Here is a 22,748-nt window from a genome sequence, read left to right as displayed (position 1 = left end):
ACGCATTTCGAGGTAGAGACCAGGGTCACGCGCGTGTCAAGAAAGAGATGAACGTACGGAGATGGACCCCGCAGTTTCTCCGGTCCATACGAAGCTCTGGACAGCTTGACTTTCAAGACAATCAAACATAGCAATTGCGCTCTTGACCCATAGCTACGTGGCGTAAGAAAGAAGAAGAAGACAGCCACTACGCCACCCTGACAAGAAGAGTCAAGTCCGTTCGCTCATATCTAACGTCTTACTCTGCGACAAACAACGCCATAACGAACCATCCACAGCCAAAGCACATCTTCGAATCGAGCGACCAGTCACCCTGCATCTCGCACCGCTCTACGTCTCTCAAATAACCACACATCAAATTATCGCCAACATGTTCGGCTCTCTCAGCTCCCTCCAGCCTCGGCAACTAGCCACCCAAGTCCTAAACTTCGCCCTCGTCCTCAGCACAGCCTTTATGCTCTGGAAAGGCCTGAGTGTCGCAACCGACTCTTCTTCCCCTATCGTCGTAGTCCTCTCTGGATCCATGGAACCCGCTTTCCAGCGCGGAGATCTTCTCTTCCTCTGGAACAGGGGCTTGGATACAAAAGTTGGAGAGGTGGTCGTGTATAATGTTAGGGGCAAGGACATCCCCATTGTGCATAGAGTTGTTAGGAGATTTGGTGGTGGTGAAGGGTATGTTGCTTTTCCTTATTCTTCTTCTCCCCTCTCCTGTGTCTCCTGTGTAGACTTTTGCTGACTCAACATGTGAACCACAGTCCCAAGGCTCCTCCGCTTCAACTCCTTACAAAGGGCGACAACAACGCAGCCGACGATACCGAACTCTACGCTCGTGGACAAGATTTTCTCACTCGCAAGACGGATGTGGTGGGTAGTGTGGTGGGCTACGTTCCCTTTGTGGGTTACGTTACAATCCTGCTTGCGGAGTACCCATGGCTTAAGACCGTGATGCTCGCATTTATGGGCTTGACGGTCGTCTTCCAAAGGGAATAGTAGAAGCGGAGAAGAGAATGTGCATATAATGGAGTTCTGGGTCCGAATCGATAGCGGACACTTGTGCTTTGAATGGAAAGAGTCGCTACTTGATTTGTGCCCTGATTTGTGACTCTAATGTGCTTTGACATCTGTCTTATGGAAGCGACAACACATGCTTGGGTCGCGAAGGCGCGCAGAGTGGCCGGCCGCTCTCACAGCAAGTAGAGCGAAGGAGTCGGACGCATGTATCGAGATTACGATGTTCTAGCCATCCTTGACAAGGTCACGCAAAAAAAGATGTAAAGACCAGGTTCTGGTATGAAACGCCGAGCTCTGTATTGCTGCGGCCTCGTGTTCTTGACGAGTCGGCCTGCAGTAACTAACATGATGTGCTATAAAGCGCTAACCGACAACGAAAAGGCGAAGAGCATCTTGAAAACAGCTCTCCACCACTGTTCAGACTAACAGTAATCGTTCTTGCAGTTCAAGTTCGGTCCTTTCCCGCGACTGCTCAATAAGAAAGAACACCACAATCCCCATTCCGGATTAGCCAGTGAAACGCTCAATGTTTGCACCACTCCCCCAGCCTGCCCACCCAGCCCCAAATTCGTATCCGTGTAGAAGACATGCGATAGAAGAAAGATGAAATGAAAAACTGAGAAGCAATTGCATGTGATAAACAGTAAGACAAGGCCATGAAGGGGATATTAGACGTGACGGTTGACGGGGTTGATCATGTCGATGGATGGCAAGGGAGTGATTTACTCCTCTTCCTCCTCCTCGTCGGCATCACCGGTCTAATTTCAGAGTCAGCTTGATTGTCGACAGTGATTGCGATGTTCAGAGAATACTTACGGCAGTGTAAGCAGCCTTCTCCTCTTCGTAACGCTTCTTGTCGGCAGCAGCCTTGGCCTCGTAGGGAGTCTTCTGCTTATCGTTGAGAGCCTTCCACTTCTCACCGAGGATCTTGCCAACATCACCTGTAAACGTTTGTTAGACACTGGTAAGAAAGCAATGAGTGAGCACGATCTTAAACTTACCAAACTTGATGCCGGGGTTGTCCTCGCGAACCTTGTCGCGTTGCTCGTTGGCGAAGAACATGTAGGCGGAAAGACCACGCTTGGGGGCGTTGGGGTCTGGCGATAAAGTCAGTCACAATGCGCATTGAAGCAGTAAAGAATAGATCGTACCCTTCTTCTTCTTGCCGCCGTCCTTCTTGGCGGTCTTGCGGGTGGTGGCTCTTTCCTTAGGCATGTTGATTTACTTGATCTGGGTCGCGGAGTCAATGTTAGCAGGTCGACCTTTGAATTGAAGCGACGCGACAATTGTATAGTGATGCGATGGTTGATAAGAGAGAGCGTTGGTGGACGCGCTTGGTGTAAGCTGGATGGAAACACCGCAACTCCAAAGACGCGTCTTTCGGGCGCAATTGACAATAGAGACGCGTCGATCGAAAGAACAATTGACTTACCCAAGTTATTAAAACAGTTGGATGTGATGTGGTTGTGTAGAGTTAACTAGAGCGATTATGTTAGTCTTTGGTGAGATGAAAGACGAACGAGCGATGAATGAAGTTGAGAGCGCGTGAAGGAAAGGAAAGAACAAGACAAGTGACGGCATGAGCCATCTGATCGTTCTTTCCTGTTGTGTGAAAGAGGTGAAGGTAATTTCTGTATGTGTTTGTGAAGCTGTTGTTGGTGAAGCCAGCTTGAATCGGGAAGACGCGCCGCGCGACTTACTGTGTGAGCGGATTTTTTGGTGAGTAGAGAAGACAGAGAGAAGACTGCGAGCGAGCGCTGTGTTTCTTAGGGACGGGGCATTGCGAGCACTTGCTACTGGGGCGCTCCGCTCACTGCCCACACACGTGACGAACATCAATGGTCCTCGAGCCGATGACCGGGCAAGCTTGGTCTGAAACTCTGATACCACGCCAACTTGACACGTCTTTCTCGCAAACAGCACATGTTTGATGAATGACGATTGCTACTGAAAGTGGTTCTAAATGTACGAAGCATATAGAATCAAATGATAGGTCCCATTGTCTAATTTATCAGGTCAAAAGAGAGCAGACTGCTCTGTCTTGGCGACAGTGGCCCCTCATTCAAACCCGTTGGCAGGGAGAAATGTGGCTTAATGGAGGGAAAGTGACGTCTCACTCTCCACCTCAGCTCTGCGTTCCTGCAAGTGCCAGCCCCTGCTCTCCCAAGACGCACTGGCTGCCCTGCAACTCAGCTATCAGAACGTATGAACAGTTTCTAAGATACAGCACCTCACTGAGAGCTCAACAATTGAGCTCAGAGAACAGCAGTGGGAGATTGAAAATCATCATGCCTTTTTAGAGCTACGTTAGCGACCGGGTGCTGTGGCAGGAGACGCGTAGTACCAGTTCCCTGCCTGCTTCTTGGTAGTACAATACCGGGCAACATCACGTGAATTTGATAGCAAAGAGGCGCAAGCCTAGACACGCGAGAATGCTGTATGATAAGATGAGTTATGCAGTCTGTGCAAGCTGCGCTCTGTGTTGTGAAGCGTGAATTGACTTTGCCGTTTCCGTATTGCGAAAACAGCCTCCGGCTTTTCTATCAGCTGGTGTTCTGGACTTTAAATTGCTTAGCTCGCGTTGTCTATGGCTTAATAGACGCGTTGGCTCGACTTCACAATGTGCTAATACATATTTAGTTTTGAGTGTTCATTGTGAGCTGAGGAGGGTGTTTATATGCACTTTCCTCTGGGGTAAGCCATCTGTATCTCCAGTAACGCAAGAGGGTGACGACGTAGCTGTAAGAAGGCAGAAACATTTTCCAGCTCCACAAGCTGTTCGAGGAGATATGAAGTACGACTATGTGAAGCAGTTGTCATCTGCACCTCAGCAGATGACTCAAGCAAGACAGCAGACGATAGTATACAAGAGCAGACGCCAGAATGCCCAGAGCACACGGCAGAACCTGGGGCCTAAAATCGCAGAAACCGGCGCACAAGAGCAGACATTAAAATGTACATAGCAGTCAACAGGCGCTCAAGAGCAGACCCCAAAAGGTGCATGGCAGGTACGAAATCACAAGAGCAGACAGCATGCTTTTAAGACCAAATGCAGGACCGTGAGAACAGACACAGAATCGCAAGTGAGCAGATGCCGGATCAACATAGGTCTTAAGACAGTGCTGATAGTGTTTAGATCTTGGCGACGCTTTTGACCTATGCACGCTGCTATCCGGGCCAAGCATAGCGGTTTGCACCATTAGTGGATCATTGTGAATAGCTACAACTAACGCTGAAACGATCGTTGGCTTGACAAAATGCACTATGGTGCTGAGCCTAGATACTTGCACGTCTAGGTGCCATGGTTCTTCTGAGGTTCTTTCTCTCTTCTGTTTCCTCCATCACAGGCAAGACACCCTCCTCTCTCAACTTGGCCAAGAACTCTTGACCATACTTGTATCCGACTTGGTAAATTTCGTCGAACTTGGCGAACTCGAGTGTACCGTAGCCATCGATCGGAGGGCGAAGGTAGAGACAGCCAGGTGTAGTCTTTGCACGTTCGAGTGCATCAATGCTAGACACATAAGCCAAACGAGCCTGAATCTCGGAAAGTGTTGGTGGGTTGGGGTATGCAGAGAAAGGATTCCAGCGGTTAAAGGAAGCCCAGAAACCAGATAGCGAGTCTCCGTAGGCTTGTGGATTGTCGTCGTCGAGAGCTCCGACATCAACAGCAAATATGACATCAGCACCCAGCGACTTCATATGAGCGACTGTCAAGTTGTCAACATAGCCACCGTCAAGCAGCATGTTGCCTTCGTCGCAAAGTGGAGGCAAGAGACCAGCAAGAGACATAGAGGCACGAACGTAACGCCATGCGTATCCACTTGTGTGGATTTCAGATCTTGACTTGCTGATATTTGTGGTGTTGCAGTAGTATTCGAGCCAGAAGTCTTCGATTTGAGAGTCACCGAATGTCTTGAAGATACCACGATTGAATTCGTGACCGGTTGTGTAGGATGCGCTGTGAGCAGTCAGTTAACGATCTATAGTGTATCAGAAAGGCCAACGTACGATGGGTAGGTCAGATCCAGAGCAAATCGCCACATGCTACCCATTCTCCCAGAGAATTTCTTGGCGCGTCCATACATGGGCACTACATCAGCATCCCATGCATAGAGAGCGCCAATGAATGAGCCAATTGATGTACCTCCTACAATATCAATAGGGATGCCAGCTTCTTCCATAGCCTTGATGATTCCAACATGCGCAATACCTCTAGCGCCACCTCCTCCAAGCACAAGTCCCACAGACTTGCCGAGGAGACGACGAGCCAGACGATGGAAGTCGCCCTTGAAAGGAGTTTCAGCCGAGTACAGAGGAGTCTGTCGCACCTTCCTGGACGTGTACTTTTGAATCTCGGCTTGGATGACCTGAACGCGTTGTTTGATAGCAGTACTGAATCTTCTGATCTGTGGATGAGGAGGCTCTGTAGGGTCACGGAATGACATTTGAATATGGTGATGGCTTCCGTTGATCCACGAACGATCTCTTAACCACTTGCGTGTGAGTCCGGGATGACAGTACCTCTCAGCGTGTAATAAGACGAGTTCCTTTCTCGCAGTGGTCTTCGTCGTGAGGAGGAAGCGTTCATACTCGCCAATAGCAGGCGAGCCATCTGCCAGACCGACGAGCAAGATGCAATCTGCCTGATTAATGCATGTTTGCGTCCAGGGTGATTTGACGTTTGTGTCAGCAACGTACAAAACCAGTGCAAACTTCTCTTCGAGGTCAGCCAGATATTGAGACAGCTTCAGCTTGCCCATTCTGGTGAATGCATGCCTGCCAAGGTGGTTCAGAATCGCTGCTTGATTGAGTGATGTAGTGCGTTGTGGTGTAGCACCAATTTGATTCAGAGCGTTGAGTAAGCGGTGTCCGAACTCGATCACAGGTACACCGGCCGTGACAGGCAGAATTGCGACAGTGCGCAGGTTTGTGGTTGAAGAAGATTTGGACCGAGTTGCGATCCTGCTCGTATCCTTGCCGTGATCGGAGGCGTGATCCTCGATCAGTGCACGCATACGAGAAGCGATGATCTTGGAGATCTTCATGGTGATGCCGGGATGTTCGTGAGCGAGACTGTTGAAGAGCGACTTTGGAAACTTGGCCAACTCGGTGTCTCGAATAGCAAGCAATGTACCTGGTCGTGTGGACTCGGTCAAAACTTCAAGCTCTCCAACACTGTCGCCTTGACCATACTCTCCAATGACCCTCATCTTGTCGTCAGGCCCTTCTTGTATCGCTCTCAATCTGCCGTTGAGCACGATGTAGATAGCATCACTCTCATCTTTCTGGTTGTAGATGACTTGCCCTGCATTTACCTGCACCCATTCGAGTGCGAAGTCAATGTGCAGGATGAGCTTCGGGAGTAGAGTGGTCAACCGCTTGGCTATGGTAAGTAACACGACGGGAAACTTCTCCACGATCTTCTCCACAGCTGCTCGGGGGAGGAAGCCGACATAGACATCTGTCTTGGCGGTGACATCGATAAACGATCGATATGACGAGACTGTTCCAAGATAGCCAGCCAGTCCACCAGGCTTCGTCAAAAACAGACTTTTCTGTGTACGTTTACGTGTTTTGTTCGGCGGGTTTACGTTGAGTGAGCTTGGTCTTCGGACACTGCCCATGTTTCTGCCCATTGATGATCTGATTGTTTGGGGCTCGTCAACCAGATCAATACTAGGCGAAGTACCAAAGATGTTGGAGTCCGCAGCTTCTGAATCTTCGAGGGGCACGCTGACATCCAGGAAGCCATCAATCACGTAGTAAAGTCCAGGATTACGCTCTCCTTGCTCGACAAGGACAGAACCTTTGGGGAAGAAGACAATCTCGACCTCCTCCTTCATATCCTCCAAGATGTTCGCGTTGCCAGTCGCACTGAATGCTGATGTCGACGCAACAGACTCGGTCTCACCATCGTTAGGATCAAAAGGATCGATGAAGCCGAAAGCGTTGTTGAAAACAGCTTTCTGACGCCTAGAATCGTATGAGACAAGCTTCGGGGATTGTGGGAGTGAATCTGTTCTTGCAAGTCCGTCCTTCATATTGGTCAATCCGATTGCTTTGAACATGCAATCTAGAATGGACTCTCTGAAGATCATGTCTTCGTCCACCGAGTCTTGACGACGAAGTGTCTTGATGTGAGCGTCGAATGGATTGAAGTTCTTGCTAGCCATGGGGCTCATAGCATCTCTTCCTAGAGGTCTTGGAGTTTGGAAGGGCAATGAGTAAGGTACTAGATTCTTGCGACCACCATGTCTTGCCGCGTTGTTGTTATTGGTCAACAAGTCTCCAGCACTGACACCAGATCTGTCTTTCTCTTCTTCGCGCGAAAGAGGATCACGCTCCTGGCTAAGTTTGCTGCTACGAGTTGGCGTGTGAATAGACTCACTTCTTCCTCCACCGCCGCGACGGCTGCTAGGCGCTGCTTGTGCATGCAGAACGGCTTCTTTTCTCAAACCAGTGACTGTCTTCTTCCTTTGGCCGGCACGCGGGTTGTGCAGAGCGATACCCTTAGCGATCTCTTCTGGTCCAGTGCGTTCCTTCTCCTTGGTGAACTTGCTCTTCAGTCTTTCCATAGCATCTCCTTTTAGAAAGTCTGGTAGATCATATGCTGTATAGCCATCCATCAGTCTCTCAGTACGCAAGACCTCTCCAGTGAGACCAAGATACTGGTGACCGGTCGCCATCGTAACACGCTGAAGTCTGGTGAGAATGACTTGGACGATATGTGAGGTTGCCTTGGGATAAACACGGGTGAGCCTTCTGAAAGCGGTGGCGGGTATTATCGCGATTGTAGTGTCGACAGAAGCTCTCGCGACGATATCCGGATGTGCGGATATGTGCTTTGCGGACTGTCTTCGGGCATCATGACTGCTACCTTGTCTCGATCTCGGTTCCGGGCCGGGCTCGTTTGGGTCGTTCAACGAAAATGAGGGTACTGCACTTTGGGCAAAAGAGGCAGCATCGAGCCCATGAAGAACTGTATGCGGCTCTCCACCAACAGCAGCAAGAGTGGGACTCAGAATAGGAGACAAAGGAGTGGCAGCACCGCTAGGACGATTCGAGTGTGAAGTTCGAGGCTGGGTGTTTTCTCGTGCTCCTGAGCCCACCTCGGGTTCCTTGTCATCATGACGCAGCTTGACATCTTCTGTGAATAGTGATAGAATAGAGAACAGTGAAGACATCGGAGCACCATTCTTGACTTCTGTCAACAGCTGATATCCTTGATTTCCGTGTACGCGTCCTTCATCGTCAACCTCGGCCTCCTCAGGAGTGGTTATGCCAGTCGATGGATCCTCTTCTTTGTCCTTGTTTGACTTGACAAATATTTGAACCAAGCCGTCCACAACCAGACAAAATCCTTTCTCCTCTTCCAGCAAGATGGTCTCTCCAGCAATGAGTTTTCTTGTTTGCATAGTCCTGGTAAGTTCATGGAAAACAGGACGCTCGAGATAACCAAAGACCTTGATGGCACTCAGAAACTCGTCCAGGTAGTTTGCCAAACCCTGTTTAGAGTCTGTTTCTTGAGTATCCGGGAAGACTTCAACTTGAGGCTCTTTACGTTGGGGTTCCGGAGGAAGGCGTGAGTACATGTTTAAGAAGCGATAGCGGACGACCCAACTGGCAGTTGAGACGAAGAATATCAGGATCAGCACAACAGTGGTCATGTTGACAGTTAGAGTCAGACTTGTGGACAAGAAAGTGAATAGCCATGTTGGTAAAGTAATGGTTAGAAACGCAACGGACGAGAGGAGCAGACTGGGCAACATGGTAAAAATGGCCAGGATGATACCTGCAGCTGAACCCATGGATGATGGCTCGGTACCAGGAGGTAGAGATGACACGACAGGTACTGTAGTGTTCTGCATGACCTGCTGCAGGGCACTCGAGGTATTTGCGACCATTTCAGAAGTCATCTTGTCCGGGTAAATAACGAGTGCTGCAATTGACGTCCGGTCAGTAAGACAAGCGTGAGGGAAATTGACGTTTGCGACAATGCAACTCAGACCATGATGATCCAGTGGGTTGTCAATTCAGAGGAACTAATTGGCAAATTTGAAAAAGAAAAGACGAGTTTGATGTCGAGAGACAGGAGTTGCCTTGATTGCAGTATTGAGACACGTGGGGCGTCCCGATCTGGCAAACGCGATTGGCAGATGAAGAGGCTCGTTTGCAGTTTTGTGAGGGTTGTTATACAACGTCTCCCAGTTTCTGATCAGACAAAACTGTTCTATCGCATTGCATAATAATTGGCAGATAACAAAAACCTACTTCTACAAAGTGCAATAGCTGTTCATCTCTCGAAGAAATATTAAAGACAAATTTATGCATGTGCATATGACAGAACAGTGAAGTAGCTTGGCGTTGCATAAGATTCACGCTTGGAACGGTCGCGATTCCTCCAGGTCGGCGCATAGCAACTTCCATCACAGTCGCAAAGCGAAGTTAAACGAATCTACTTGAGCTTCACCTTAGCTACCTCGACCCGCTCCATATACGCCACACACAAGTGCACGGCGAGAGCGATTCTTCCAACATGGCTTCCGGACGCTCAGAACGCGTCTATCATCAGGATTACATTGCGCGCATCCGATACTCCAACACACTACCACCGCCGCCCAACCCGCCAAAGCTTCTCGATATCCCTGGAACCGGTCTTGCTTCGAACAACTACACATCAGCTTCGTATGCTCTCAAGCTTGCAAGAGAGCAACCCCTGAACATCGAGGCCGATGCCGAGCTTGGAATGCCCATTGACCTGGTCGGTCTGCCAGGTGTCTTTGATGGGGATGAGAGTGGTATGTTATACAAGACTGGGGCGATTACACTGAAGCTGATATCTCCCAGCCATCATGGCCCAAGATCCACTGCCGTCGCTCCACCCTAAGGACCGAGCACTGCTCAAGCCACTATCAGCACTCGGCAAACCGACCGCAATGAACTCTGGTGTCAGTTTCCTTCGCAGAACCGAGTACATCTCGTCCAATGCCGCCGCAGTACAACGCTTCGAATCGAGCACATCCAAGGATCTGTTGCGCGTACGAAACGATCCCAAACGCCGTAAGACGCAGGCTCTCAATCGCGACGACCCCATCAACATTATCAGATCGCTTGTCAAGGGCTTCGACCTGGCTTACCCCGAGGATGCCTATACTGGTCAAGATTCATCGACAAACATTCGTGGCGCTCCCATTACCGAAGCCGACAGAAGTGCTTGGAATAAGCCGAAACACCCCTCCAACCCCAATCTTACTCTCCTGGATGCATACCCTCTTCTCCCCGATATGGATGCTCTGCCCTTGACAGGCGACTACCAGATCGTCAAGTTCAGCACAAACCCTGTCGCTACATCAGACTCCTACGACCAGCGTCTCGACACAGCTGTGTTGCGACCACTCGGCGCAGACCTCGCCTTGCACGAAGACCGCATAGCTGCCCACAAAGCCGACCCAACCATGCCAAAGCCGCTTGCCGAATGGGATTACGATTTGTTCTTGGCAGAAAACGAGAGTTCAGTACGCGGCATCAAGCGCAAGTTCAATCCCAATGACGCACAGAACGACGACCAGTCCCTGTATGACAACGAGGCCGATGGTGAGGGCTGCTTCATGTTCCAGCGCGTTCGTGAATACGAGACCTATCAGCAAGCAGGTGACGCAGACAATGCCTATGGTGATACCGTTGCTCTTGCTCTGCACGACGATGATGGTGTTCGCTTGGAAAAGGGTGCCTACTTCTACCCTGTCAAGCAGAGAACCAACCTCAGACCCAAGCGCAAGACTCCTGGTTTCGTGGACGAGAATCGTGCCGAGCCTGTCGATGTGCTACAGCTCAAGGTCCGGGACCCTAGCTCAGATGAAGCCGCTCAGCGCTTGGAGCAGAAAGCCCTGCTGGACCCTACCACAGAAAGCGCATAGAAGTGCTATTTATTGTAATATCCAACTCAAAATCACATTACTAGCTATCCTAGCATCCCTCTCAGCCCTTTCGTTAATCTGTAGCGGTCCAGAGTAACCGTCATGTGCAAGTCGTATCTGATAGGACCTTGGAATTCACCCTCTCTTGACGAAACCCCAGTCGATCCAAAAAGACTCTCTACATTGCGACACACGAAAACTTCGCCTTCATGAATGGTCGATAGTTGATGGCTCATGCGGACGAGCCTTGGGCTACGTTGTCAAGTCTCCAGAAGCTTGTAAACATGAAGGAGCCAAATGTTCTGTACATGAGACCTCTCCCTCTAGGAATGGTAGTATGCAAATGCACGGCAGCCATCCAGAGCGATGCATGAACGCCAAACGATGCTCAAGACAAGATTTTGGTTAAACAATTGTGATTGAAGAGAGTGACTCGCCATCGACACCGAACACCATACCGAATGCCATTCCAAGTTCTCCTCCGTCAGATAACTCCAGCGCTTATGCAACCAACTTCCAACCCAAGTGACCTAGTCTCAACAAATCAAACCGACTGGTATAGAGCTCTCCTTTGTTTCCAAGCTAGGTTGAGCTTCTCTTTCCGCGCTTGTTCGGTCGAGTTCTTATGTTTCTTCCAATCGTCTGATTGCATAAAGTCCTCCCAGTCTTGGTCAATGTCGATCTCGTTGGGGAGGATTTCCTCATCGGCATGCCATTCGTCGTCGGCGATGCCGAGTTCATCCAGTATGTCTTCATCATCGTCGAAGTATGCTCTCTGCTTCTCTGCGTCGGCCATGTGGGAGAAGCATGCCTGGGTAGCGCTAGGGGCTTCTTGCTGCCACTCGGCGGGCAGAGTCGCTGGATCCAGTATAGATGATAGCCGTGTGAGATCATCCCATCGGAGCGGTGCTTCTACCTCGGCTTGCTCTCTGACCGGAGCGTCCTTCATAACAACGTCGGGCACGGTCGCTGCTGTCGTCGTCCGCGTATCTTGAGTTGTGTCCTTGTCACCACCGATATCTCTGAAGCCTCTCTTCACTCCATCTGCCTTCGAGGCTTTGTTCAGATTCAGACTAATCATCTCGGAATTCTCTGTCCGTTTCTTCTCCGTGCGTGAGTTGCGTACGGCGGCTGTGGGATTGCGAGTGATTTGCTTCAGCTCCTTCATGCGCTTGCGATGCTGATGGTCATAGCTGTTCTCGTGGGCTTCGAAGTCTGTGATACGGCCGTAGCCTTTACTGCACATGTCGCAGTAGAAGTTGCGGCGCAACTCGCGAGCGCTTTCGGTCTGTGTTTGGGTTAGGGTGGGTCGATGTGGTAGACGATAAGGCGGTATACCTGTGCGCTAGGCAGTACTGTTGATCTCTGTATTCATGTTAGCGCTGCGCATCCAAGGTAGTGATTCCGAAATACCGGGCCCATGGTGAATGATTGGTGTCGTGCAGTATGATCAAGAAAGCGAAAGCAGCAGATTGTCCAGCGCGAGTCAAAGCTCACGAAGCGCGTGCATGGATAGATCCGCCGATGGCTTGGCAGATAAGATGACAATCAGGTAAGCAATCACATGTGCGACGCTGATTCGTGGGCAATCTCGACGTGTTGTTCGGCATTAGGCATTCAAAACAGATGAATACTCACGCCAACGACCTCGAGCGGGAGCTTTCCTTGCAAGAACTCGAACCGTCGCCCATCGAAGACGAGTTTCCTCAAGACGTCAAGGACTCGTACTTTCCCGCAACCGGAGAGGAGTCACCCCTCGAAGATGAAGTAATCAAGCCCGCCCAGCGCACCTCTACCCTAGGTCTGGATGCGCATTCGCCCGTCTGGTACCTCACTCGTATCCACAAGTACTCGAGTTACGCCTTCTCCGTCTTTACTGCCTTCCATGTCGCAAACACGGCCCTCATCCCGCTTGCCACTCGCTCAGTCGCAAATTCCGAGCGCTACCTGTTGCTTACTCGCCCATACTACCAATCGCCCATCGCCGAGCCCTTCATTGTCGTCCTGCCTTTACTTGCCCACATTGGCAGCGGTGTCGCCCTCCGTCTCTATCGTCGCAAGCAGAACCTCAAGAGATATGGCGCAGAGAACAGGACAGACAGACGAATGATCGCATGGCCAAAGCTGTCGGGCACGAGTGCACTGGGCTATGCTCTGGTACCACTCGTCTTTGGTCATTCATTCGTCAACCGGATCATTCCCCTGTGGTACGAGGGTGGCTCGAGCAGCATCAATCTTGGCTACGTCTCACACGGCTTTGCTAAACATCCCGCCGTGTCTTTCATTGGCTTCAGTGCCCTCATCGCTGTTGGAGTCTGGCACTCTGTCTGGGGCTGGGCAAAGTGGCTCAATTGGACACCATCGCAAGTCACGCAGGGAGGCCCCGAAGGTCAAGTCCTTAGAAAGAGAAGGTGGTACGCGGTCAACGGTCTCAGTGCTGTCGTTAGTGCGCTCTGGTTGGCAGGCGGTATGGGCATCGTGGGTCGCGGTGGTGCCGTAGGTGGGTGGGTTGGCAGAGAATACGATGGGCTGTACAGCCATATCCCTCTGATTGGCAACTACATGGCTTCCTCTTAGGAACCGTCTTTTCTTTGTTTGCTGTAGTCTTCGAATACCCATCTCTGCGCAATACGATTTGTTCTTTTCCAGACCATCGTATTCCTTCGCGCCGGTCTTCCTTTCGAGGGTAAAATGATCGAGTAAATTGTCCCCCGGACCCCTCGTTATCGTGCACGGCTAAGCGCAGGATATCCACTTTTCGGCCCGTTCGCCGGCGAACGAGTCGTACGCCCTACCACATTCACCCATTAGAGTTCTTATCTGAAGGAGCACCAAGAAAGTAAGGTGGCTCAAGTTCCTGCATGTGGTGCCGTTTGGCGAGAGTGACTTGCAAAAAAGTTGGTCTGCAGACTTCAATGACTCCTTCACTTTCTTCTGTATCCTTGTCACTCGTATTGTTTGTTCCTTTGATCTTTCGCGCCAAAACCACTCGGGTGAAGGACGCTTAAGCCGAGAGCTCGCGTTACCACGGTCATTCCTCCAACGACGATTAATCCTCCGGCTCTTCTGTTTGACAGGTGAGAGACACTGTCCTTTTCATATTCTTGACAGGAATACCAGTCTGACCTGGTCAAGTCCGACATGCAACAATCACTGGTCGCAGCCGCAGGGCTTCGGTCTACTTCGTTGTCCCGAGGCACTGTCTCCTCCTTGACAAGCAGGCGATGCCTCAACCTGTCTGCCAGAAGACAACTTCTTCAGTCCAGCAAGAATGTGCGCCCTGTGCAGTTCAGACCATTCTACTCGAGCACCGCTGCCGAGACCGAATCCACCAGCGGCGGCAATGCTCAGTCCACCCTGTTTGCGCCTCTGGACACCTTTGCCCGCAGACACATCGGTCCCGGGTCTGACGACACAATCGAGATGCTCAAAGCCTTGGACCCACCCGCAAAGTCCCTGGACGAGTTCGTAACCCAGGTCCTGCCTGCAGACATTCTGTCGTCCCGCGACCTGAAGATCGAGGGACCTGCCACCCAGGACAGCAAGGGCCAGCCCGGCAAAGAGACGAGTACAGAAGGCTTCTCGGAGAGTCAGTTGATCGAAAGACTCCGAGAGATTGCCAGCGGAAACAAGCTTGTGAGAAGTTACATTGGATGCGGCTATGCAGGCACCCGCGTGCCAGAAGTCATCAAGAGAAACGTCCTCGAGAACCCCGGCTGGTACACAAGTTACACTCCATACCAACCTGAGATCAGTCAGGGAAGACTGGAGTCGCTGCTCAACTTTCAGACCATGGTCTGTGATCTTACCGGTCTGCCCATCTCCAATGCTTCCGTCCTCGATGAGTCGACTGCCGCTGCTGAAGCCATGACTCTTTCAATCAACGCTCTTCCCTCAGCACGCCAGAAGCGACCCAACAAGGTGTTCCTCGTCTCCCACCTTTGCCACCCTCAGACCATCGCTGTTCTCGCATCTCGCGCTGAGGGCTTTGGTGTCAAGATCGAGGTTGACGATATTCTCAAGGATGGAAGCAAGAGAGTGGAAGAGATTGGCGAAGACCTGGTCGGTGTTCTGGGGCAATACCCTGATACCCTCGGTGGTGTTCAGGACTTCAAGAACTTATCCGAGAAGGTTCACAAGCTGAAGGCAACTTTCAGTGTGGCCACCGACCTGCTGGCTCTTACTGTTCTCACTCCTCCAGGTGAGTTCGGTGCGGACGTGGCTTTCGGAAACGCTCAGAGATTTGGCGTACCATTCGGATTTGGTGGTCCTCATGCCGCATTCTTCGCTTGCAGTGAACAGCACAAGCGCAAGATTCCCGGTCGTCTGATCGGTCTCTCCAAGGACAGACTGGGCGACAAGGCAGCTCGTCTGGCTCTTCAAACTCGCGAGCAGCACATTCGTCGTGAGAAGGCCACCAGCAACATCTGCACAGCTCAGGCCTTGTTGGCCAACATGAGTGCCATGTATGCTGTCTACCACGGACCCGAGGGCCTGAAGAACATTGCTCACAGAGTCATCAACTCTACGCGTGTCGTTGCTGAGGCCGCTAAGCAGGCCGGATACACAATCGAGACCAATGGTCCCTTGTTCGACACTGTTGTCCTTTCCGGAGGTGCTATCGCTGGCAAGGCTAGTGACTTTGCCAAGTTGGCCGAGCAAGAGTACAAGACCAACTTGAGAGTGGTCGATGAGAGCCGTATTGGTGTCACTCTGGACGAGACCGTAGAGAAGGAGGACATTCAAGCCATCATTGACTTGCTCTCTGGTGCTGCCAAGTCGTCTTCTAAGCTTACCGTCGACGCTCTTGTCAAGGATGTTGGTCTCTCTGCAGACGATGCCGCTTCTCACGTCCCTGCCGCCCTCCGCAGAAAGACACCTTTCCTGACTCACCCAGTCTTCAACACTCATCACTCCGAGACCAACATCCTCCGCTACATTCATCACTTGCAATCCAAGGATCTTTCGCTTGTCCACTCTATGATCCCCCTCGGATCATGTACCATGAAGCTCAACGCCACCACCGAGATGATTCCCATCACTTGGCCAGAGTTCTCGAACATCCACCCCTTCGCTCCTACGGAGCAGACCAAGGGATACAAGACCTTGATTGATGAACTGGAAGCTGATCTAGCTGAGATCACTGGCTTCCATTCTGTCTCATTGCAGCCCAACTCTGGTGCTCAGGGTGAGTTCACCGGTCTTCGCGTTATTCGCAAGTACCTTGAGCAACAGCCTGGCAAGAAGCGCGACATCTGTCTGATCCCCGTGTCTGCTCATGGCACCAACCCCGCTAGTGCTGCTATGGTAGGTATGCGCGTAGTGACAATCAAGTGCGAGGCTGGTACTGGAAACTTGGACATGGCAGACCTCAAGGCCAAGTGCGAGAAGCACAAGGAAGAGCTTGGTGCCATCATGATTACATATCCTAGCACTTTCGGTGTGTTCGAGCCTAAGGTCAAGGAAGCTTGTGATCTGGTACACAAGAACGGTGGTCAGGTCTACATGGATGGCGCAAACATGAACGCACAGATTGGACTGTGTTCACCTGGTGAGATCGGCGCTGATGTCTGCCATCTCAACCTTCACAAGACCTTCTGTATTCCTCACGGTGGCGGTGGTCCTGGTGTCGGTCCTATTGGTGTTGCAGAGCATCTCTCACCTTTCCTCCCCGGTCACCCGTTGGTCAAGACTGGTGGTTCTCAAGCTATTGCTCCTATCAGTGGCGCACCTTGGGGGAGTGCCAGCATTCTGCCCATCAGTTGGGCATATGTGAAGATGATGGGCGCTCGCGGTTTGACCCACGCCACCAAGATCACTTTGTTGAACGCCAACTACATCCTTTCTCGCCTTCGTCCTCACTACCCCATCCTCTACACCAATGAAAACGGACGTTGTGCACACGAATTCATCCTCGACATCCGCAAGTTCAAGGAGACTGCTGGCATTGAAGCAATTGATGTCGCCAAGCGTCTTCAAGACTATGGCTTCCACGCACCGACAATGAGTTGGCCCGTCGCAAACACTCTGATGATTGAGCCTACCGAGTCAGAGAGCAAGGAAGAGCTGGATCGTTTCTGTGACGCGCTCATCTCCATCCGCAAGGAGATCAAATCGGTTGAGGACGGCAAGCAGCCCAGAGACGGCAACGTGCTCAAGATGGCACCTCATACTGTCAAGGATGTTGTCACCTCTGACTGGGAGTCGAGATCTTACAGCCGTGAGACTGCAGCGTACCCCCTATCATATCTTAAGGAGAAGAAATTCTGGCCCAGTGTTACCAGACTTGATGACGGTAAGTTTACATCGCATGATCGATTCATTGAACTACAGCTGACTGAGTGTAGCATACGGTGACATGAACCTTTTCTGTACCTGTGCACCCGCCGAGACTTTTGAAGACATGACTGGTGCCGCCGCACCCATGCCTACCTAATCACTTTCTCCAAAAACTTTGTTGTTTTCTCCTCTACAGCGATAGGTCTTCAACGACCTCATGTGCCTGACCTTAACACACGGTCATGGCGACTTTTCTTTTTTGCATATGGACGGCGTTTTCTTCTGCTTTTCACGAACTTTATGGCATCTTCAACGAGGCAGCGAATGCTTTCTTTTTCTTTTGAGTAGTGGAAAAACTTATGGGGAAGGCGTTGTTCTCCTTTCACAGATGATTCGAATCCGGACTGACTTTGATTTTCTTTTTCTTCATGTGTTCATGTGTTCTGTGAGTGTCGTTCAGGGCCGCAAAGCAGGAATGAGCATCAAAGAAACCAACAGACCATCCTCACCGGACACGTTTAACTGGCACCATGATGAGGAGCGAAGGTGTGGATCGACGCTCTTACTCTCAAGGCGACGTTGTCTTCACGCACGCTGATCACGACGCCCATTGATGACCGATGATGTGAATTCCGAAGGATGGCGCGAGATTTGTTTGCTCTGTGAGATACCTGCCAAAGAGCATGATGAGATGGATGAATTGCTCACACGAGGCTGTGGAGATGACCACAACTGTAGCTGCTTAGCCGAGCTATAACGACGTATCATAAGTGCTATTCGCTGTGGGTTTTGTCAGTATGACTGTACCACAACCGTGACCATAAAATGACGTGCAATATGGAAAACCCTGGACCGTGTAGAAGCTAGCCGCTTCGACAGGGCCATGCCAGTACACTTGCAATCACATCTATCCTACATGTTGTTCATGTCCAGAAGACTTTTGATATTTATCAATCCAGGTCAGACATGTCTGGTCAAATAATTTACATCATCTCAACATCATCCTCCTCAGCCATTCCCTCATCCTCGGCATAAACCTCCTCCTCATCCTCCATCTCAGCATCCTGTACACCGCTGACCGGCGGCAACTGTCCTTCACCCTTCTTGATAGCTTCAACCTTTGCCTTTGTCATCTCGAACACATATTGACCCAGATGTTCTACACCTTCCATTTCCGCCGTATTGCCAGTCTCTTCTACACTACGTTGGGCGGGGAACATTTCTCCTGTCGAAAGTGTGAGAGCTGCGGGACGGGCGAGGAGAGAGGAAAATGCTGTGGCGAGATCAGGAGTGCTGCTGAAGACACTTCTGCGACCGAGGATGTAGAGGCCTAGACGGGCACGGGAGAGTGCGACGGTTAGACGGCGGATATCGCGGAGGTAGCCAGGTCGTGATGTACGTGTGAGTGAGAGAATGATGTCTGTTTGTCATGTTAGCGTTTGCGAAGAGCTTAAAAGAAGCAAAGTTCACTTACAATCATTTTGCTCGCCCTGGTACTTGTCCACCGTGCTGACTTTGCCAGGAAGACCAAACATACGGTTGTTTTGACAACGATGCTTAAGTACATCTCTGACCAGCGCGCGCTGACCGGCGTAAGTAGTCAAGATACTGATTCTCTCTGCTGGGTAGCCGAGCAGTCTCATGTACATGTAGATGGCGACTGCATACTCAGCCTCTCCCAAGTTCTGGATGAAATGCGGTGATGGCTCGGTCTCGCCTCTACCCTTGTACTCTGGAACATCGATGAATTGGTAATCGTAGGCAAAACCTGCATTGGCCTGCAGGAACTGCGGTGTAGATGTCACCAGCGGAAGGTTGCCTAAGCTAGGGTATCTCCACTTATAAAGTTCAGCAAGAGAAGGTCTTGCGCGACCTTGTTGATCAAGAGTAATAGTAGGTACACCCAATCTCACCAATCGCAAGAACAAACTCTGCTCCAAGTTGGCATATTGACGGAAGGCCAGATTTTGCACGATAGGGCTGTTTTGAAGGTGATCACCGACCAATACCACACGTTGCAATTTCATCTCACCATCACGAGGCTTCTGCAACGCGAGAGGGATGAAATTCTCGATCTCGGTAACTTGAGCCGCTTCTTCCATGATGATATTGTCATATCGGAAGCCCAAGTCGGCGATTTCTTGACGGCGCATGGCGGCATGTGTGGATGTCATTGCGATGATACGAGCTTCCTTGATGAGAAGGTAGTTTGCCTTGTCACGAGCAGTACGGAGGATTTCGAAGGGACGGGTGTCGGCGAGAGAAGCGAAGATGTGTTGGAGATGGTTGTTGCAGCCTGAAGCAATATCGACGAGTTCATCGCGAGAGGCAGTTGCAGGGAAGAGGGGTTGCGGGGCGTTGGAGAAGTAGGCGTGGAAAGGGAAGGAGTCGATGATCTGTTGGGACTCTGCACCCGCAGTCACAGTGTCCCAGTATTTTGTCCAGACTGGCTTGACGTAGACTTGGTTGAAGTAATCGGCAGTCTCGCAAGTGCTTCCATGAGCACCAGGAGCGCCAATACTTGCGGCCAATCGAGTAACCTCGTGCAAATATAGAGCGGCATTCTCCATGAAGGATTCGACACGACCATGCTTGCTATAGCTGGCTTCTGTCTCGAGTTCTTCCTCGCCGTGTCCGAGTCTGAGAAGATGACGCTCGTCGATATCCAGAGCTGTGATCTTCTGGAAGAGTTGATTGAGGGCTTGATTGCTGTGAGCAACAAGCAGTGTGCGTTGCTCGGGGAAGTTGTGATAGATGTTGTTGATAATTTGGGTTGCGACATCGGTCTTGCCAGTTCCAGGGGGACCAACGATGACGGTCAAACCTGGCTGAGTTCCAGATGTGATGGCCTCAATTTGTGTCGGTGTGAAGCGAACACCATTCAGCCTGGGGGCATCCACAGGGTAGGGTCCTGGATTGGCGGGCTTGTAAGTTCCGACCTTGACAGCCTCCACGGCAGGCGCAGGTGCGGCTTCGATCTGCTCACGTTTGCGTCTCTTACTCGGTCTGGCCTCTGGGGGTGGCGCTGCCGAAATCTCTAGAACATATGGTGGTGGGAAGCTTGAGTTGAGCTTTTCGTCTGGCTCTACAGTATTTCCAGGCAAGGACTCAACCAGATGCTGCCAGTCAAGGAATGTGTCTCGGTAGTCGATCGAGTTCAGTCTGTTTGGTAGACGCTGGTAGGTTGCAGCAGCTGGATCGCTGTAGCCTAGGAACACCTCCTGCAACCACTGAGGAGCTGGGACATCAGACAGCGCCAAGTGCTTGATAGAGTCCAAGATAGGCTTGAAGTTATTCTCACGTCCTTGGCGTCGTACAAGAAGGTTGATGCTTTCAAGGATATCCGGCCTGCCCTTGTCTGTGCGCTCCTTATCTTGTTGATATGCCACCGGGTCAAGTCGAAGTAGGAGTCTTCGCTGACGGCCACCTCTTGAAGCTCCACCATTGGTTTGAGCTTGTGATTGATCACGTAACATGCGACCGTTCTCATCCTGTACTTGAATCACTTCCGCAGAACGGACATGCTTGACACCGTGCCTCTCTGCTACATCGGCTGATTCGGACCCGCCGTTGCTGAAGACTGATGTCGTATCTCCAACCTGAACAGATACCAAGAAAACGATATCACCTGATCGTAGTGTCTCCCACTCTCTGCGGATGTTGGGACCCAATCGACCAACATCAAGCGTCACTTCCACCTCGACTTTCGAAGGGTGAAGCTCTGAAACTTTGGCAGGTGCGACATCAATGACGGCAGGTCTCGTAATAGGGATGGCCATCTTTGAGAAGCCGTCAAACTTTGTAGCGGGTCCAGCCTTTCTCGGTTGCAGCCTCTTGACAGTATCTTCAATGTCCTTGCGGATCTGATAAAAGGCTTCCGCTCTGTACAACACGAACGATCTCCACAAGAAATCTCCCATAGTCAGATACTGCAGATTCAGCTTAGGAATAGCCAGGGGTCTAGTTCCGTTGTAGCTCTCATTGCGAACAAAGGCAGAGTCGTAGATGGCATCTTCGGTAGGAACCACAGCCATATTCTGCATCATCTGCTGATACATGGGTAAGCTCTCATGAGCAGAAAGTAAGACTTCCATGTAGAAGGTACGGTCGCGCGTGACGAGACTCGAACTAGGATAGTCGGTCCGGAAGCCGAGCAGACGGCATAATTCAGTGACTTCATCGTCGGATAAAGAAGCCAAATGGCTTTGCAGATCCTCCCTCGTTGCTAGTGAGGCAAAGTTGGCCAAAACCAGAATCCTTAACTTGTCCTGGAAATGTTTGAAGGAGACTCTCTGCAATCTCGTCAAAGCGGCATGGTGTTGCTGATCGAATTCGAGAGGAGTGTACTGTCGGCCACTGTGATCTTCAATTGGGAAGGTTGTGTAATGTTGGAGCAGGTTGTAAAGGTCGCGCAAGAGAGCATTGTCCTCATCCGCGTACATGGGAGATAGCTTGATGACGGATAAAATGTTGAGATCTTGCAGCAGAGTGTTGACAAATCTTCTGGTGGGCAGCTGACTTTGCAGGTCGGACAGCAGTTCGATAAAGCGTTCGCAGTAAAGGACGTTATCGGCGCGAGATTTGGCAGTCGTATCGTACAGGCGATCGAAGAAGTCCAGGATCAGAGTATACAGCCATGACCTCTCGAAACGTATGCGAGCCTGAGTGGGAGCATCTGAGCCATCGTATCTCTTGTTTGCCGCTCTCCAAGCCTTTTGAAGTTGTACGGCTCTCTCCAAGTGTGCATCTCTTGCTTCCTCAGTGTGGAGGTTGTGCCAAACAGCGATGTTGACGAGTGGTGCGCATTCCTTCCTGACAATGCCGCTATCGAGCGATTGGTAGGCGATGATGATGAAGGTAAGGAGGTGTGTTCGGAGGGTGGTCGGGATGGATGTGTCGATGGTCATGGACAGTACGCGACGGAACAGCGACGAGAAGTTCTCTGATTGTTGGTGGAAGCAGTCCCAGACAGCGAGACCTTCACGGCGCTTCATATTGACGATCATAGCCAGCAGTTGAACGTGGTGATTCGAGGCGTCGTCGGTATATCCAGGCCATAGGTACAACTCCAGGAGCTGCAATTGTTCCAGCAACAGCAGCGATGTAAAGTCTTCTTGCTCCAATGGTGTCCAAAGCTCCTTCTCAATGACATCGCGCTGTACTTTGGGCTGCTTGGTCTTGTTTAGCCAGTGCTTGCGCGCCAGCTGGGCATATTGGTTGTCGCCAGTCAAGTCGTCTACCGTCGGGCGGCTGTTTGCATGTACGTCGGCCATCTTTGTCGCGATTATCTCATTCTATATCCAGATGCGACCCTTTCTATACACTTGCAGAGGCCCAAAGATGTCGAACAAAGTAGTATTTAAGCTGTCGCGTTTGTTGCTCTCGGAATTGAAACTTCTTGAAATCGACACCCCCAGAAACACGCCAAGTCCGTTGACGTCGGCGCGTCGAGAGCTTCTACCATTTCTCTCCTCCGCATCACTTGCTCCTTCCTCATCTCACATCGACTGATTCGATCATTCTTGGAAATGCACGTAT

The 22,748-nt window shown here is 51.0% G+C and overlaps 8 protein-coding genes across 8 annotated transcripts; 4 read left to right on the top strand and 4 right to left on the bottom strand.

Annotated features, from left to right (window-relative positions):
- Positions 1-120: 120 nt before the first annotated feature.
- On the top strand, positions 121-990 carry AUEXF2481DRAFT_100186 (uncharacterized protein; the record flags this gene model as incomplete). Its single annotated transcript, XM_013486022.1, has 2 exons — positions 121-672; positions 726-990. The coding sequence occupies exons 1-2, from the start codon at positions 371-373 to the stop codon at positions 988-990; spliced, it is 567 nt and encodes a 188-aa protein (XP_013341476.1). The 5' UTR covers positions 121-370.
- An 822-nt stretch (positions 991-1,812) lies between these two features.
- Positions 1,813-2,109, bottom strand: AUEXF2481DRAFT_68224 (uncharacterized protein; the record flags this gene model as incomplete). Its single annotated transcript, XM_013485966.1, has 2 exons — positions 1,813-1,952; positions 2,013-2,109. Coding segments are annotated over 2 exons (237 nt in total), but the record flags the coding sequence as incomplete, so codon positions are not given.
- Positions 2,110-4,287: 2,178 nt separating this feature from the next.
- Positions 4,288-8,882, bottom strand: AUEXF2481DRAFT_68119 (uncharacterized protein; the record flags this gene model as incomplete). Its single annotated transcript, XM_013485958.1, has 2 exons — positions 4,288-4,972; positions 5,023-8,882. The coding sequence occupies 2 exons, from the start codon at positions 8,880-8,882 to the stop codon at positions 4,288-4,290; spliced, it is 4,545 nt and encodes a 1,514-aa protein (XP_013341412.1).
- A 668-nt stretch (positions 8,883-9,550) lies between these two features.
- AUEXF2481DRAFT_7334 (uncharacterized protein) lies at positions 9,551-10,931 on the top strand (the record flags this gene model as incomplete). The annotated part of the gene is made up of 2 exons (XM_013485854.1): positions 9,551-9,812; positions 9,862-10,931. The coding sequence occupies 2 exons, from the start codon at positions 9,551-9,553 to the stop codon at positions 10,929-10,931; spliced, it is 1,332 nt and encodes a 443-aa protein (XP_013341308.1).
- A 390-nt stretch (positions 10,932-11,321) lies between these two features.
- On the bottom strand, positions 11,322-12,424 carry AUEXF2481DRAFT_367782 (uncharacterized protein). Its single transcript, XM_013486021.1, has one exon. It carries the CDS (start codon positions 12,175-12,177, stop codon positions 11,476-11,478), a length of 702 nt encoding a protein of 233 aa, XP_013341475.1. The 5' UTR covers positions 12,178-12,424; the 3' UTR covers positions 11,322-11,475.
- A 70-nt stretch (positions 12,425-12,494) lies between these two features.
- Positions 12,495-13,775, top strand: AUEXF2481DRAFT_42672 (uncharacterized protein). The gene has a single exon (XM_013485931.1). It carries the CDS (start codon positions 12,558-12,560, stop codon positions 13,506-13,508), a length of 951 nt encoding a protein of 316 aa, XP_013341385.1. The 5' UTR covers positions 12,495-12,557; the 3' UTR covers positions 13,509-13,775.
- A 297-nt stretch (positions 13,776-14,072) lies between these two features.
- Positions 14,073-17,367, top strand: AUEXF2481DRAFT_68142 (uncharacterized protein; the record flags this gene model as incomplete). Its single annotated transcript, XM_013485959.1, has 2 exons — positions 14,073-17,226; positions 17,279-17,367. 2 exons carry the CDS (start codon positions 14,073-14,075, stop codon positions 17,365-17,367), a joined length of 3,243 nt encoding a protein of 1,080 aa, XP_013341413.1.
- A 655-nt stretch (positions 17,368-18,022) lies between these two features.
- On the bottom strand, positions 18,023-22,581 carry AUEXF2481DRAFT_100176 (uncharacterized protein). The gene is made up of 2 exons (XM_013486020.1): positions 18,685-22,581; positions 18,023-18,630 (listed from the first exon to the last, which is right to left on the bottom strand). The coding sequence occupies exons 1-2, from the start codon at positions 22,481-22,483 to the stop codon at positions 18,194-18,196; spliced, it is 4,236 nt and encodes a 1,411-aa protein (XP_013341474.1). The 5' UTR covers positions 22,484-22,581; the 3' UTR covers positions 18,023-18,193.
- Between the last annotated feature and the right edge of the window lie 167 nt (positions 22,582-22,748).

This window comes from Aureobasidium subglaciale (assembly GCF_000721755.1).
Source record: "Aureobasidium subglaciale EXF-2481 unplaced genomic scaffold scaffold_19, whole genome shotgun sequence".
NCBI classification, from domain to species: domain Eukaryota; kingdom Fungi; phylum Ascomycota; class Dothideomycetes; order Dothideales; family Saccotheciaceae; genus Aureobasidium; species Aureobasidium subglaciale.
This window is presented reverse-complemented; position numbering and strand designations above follow the sequence as displayed.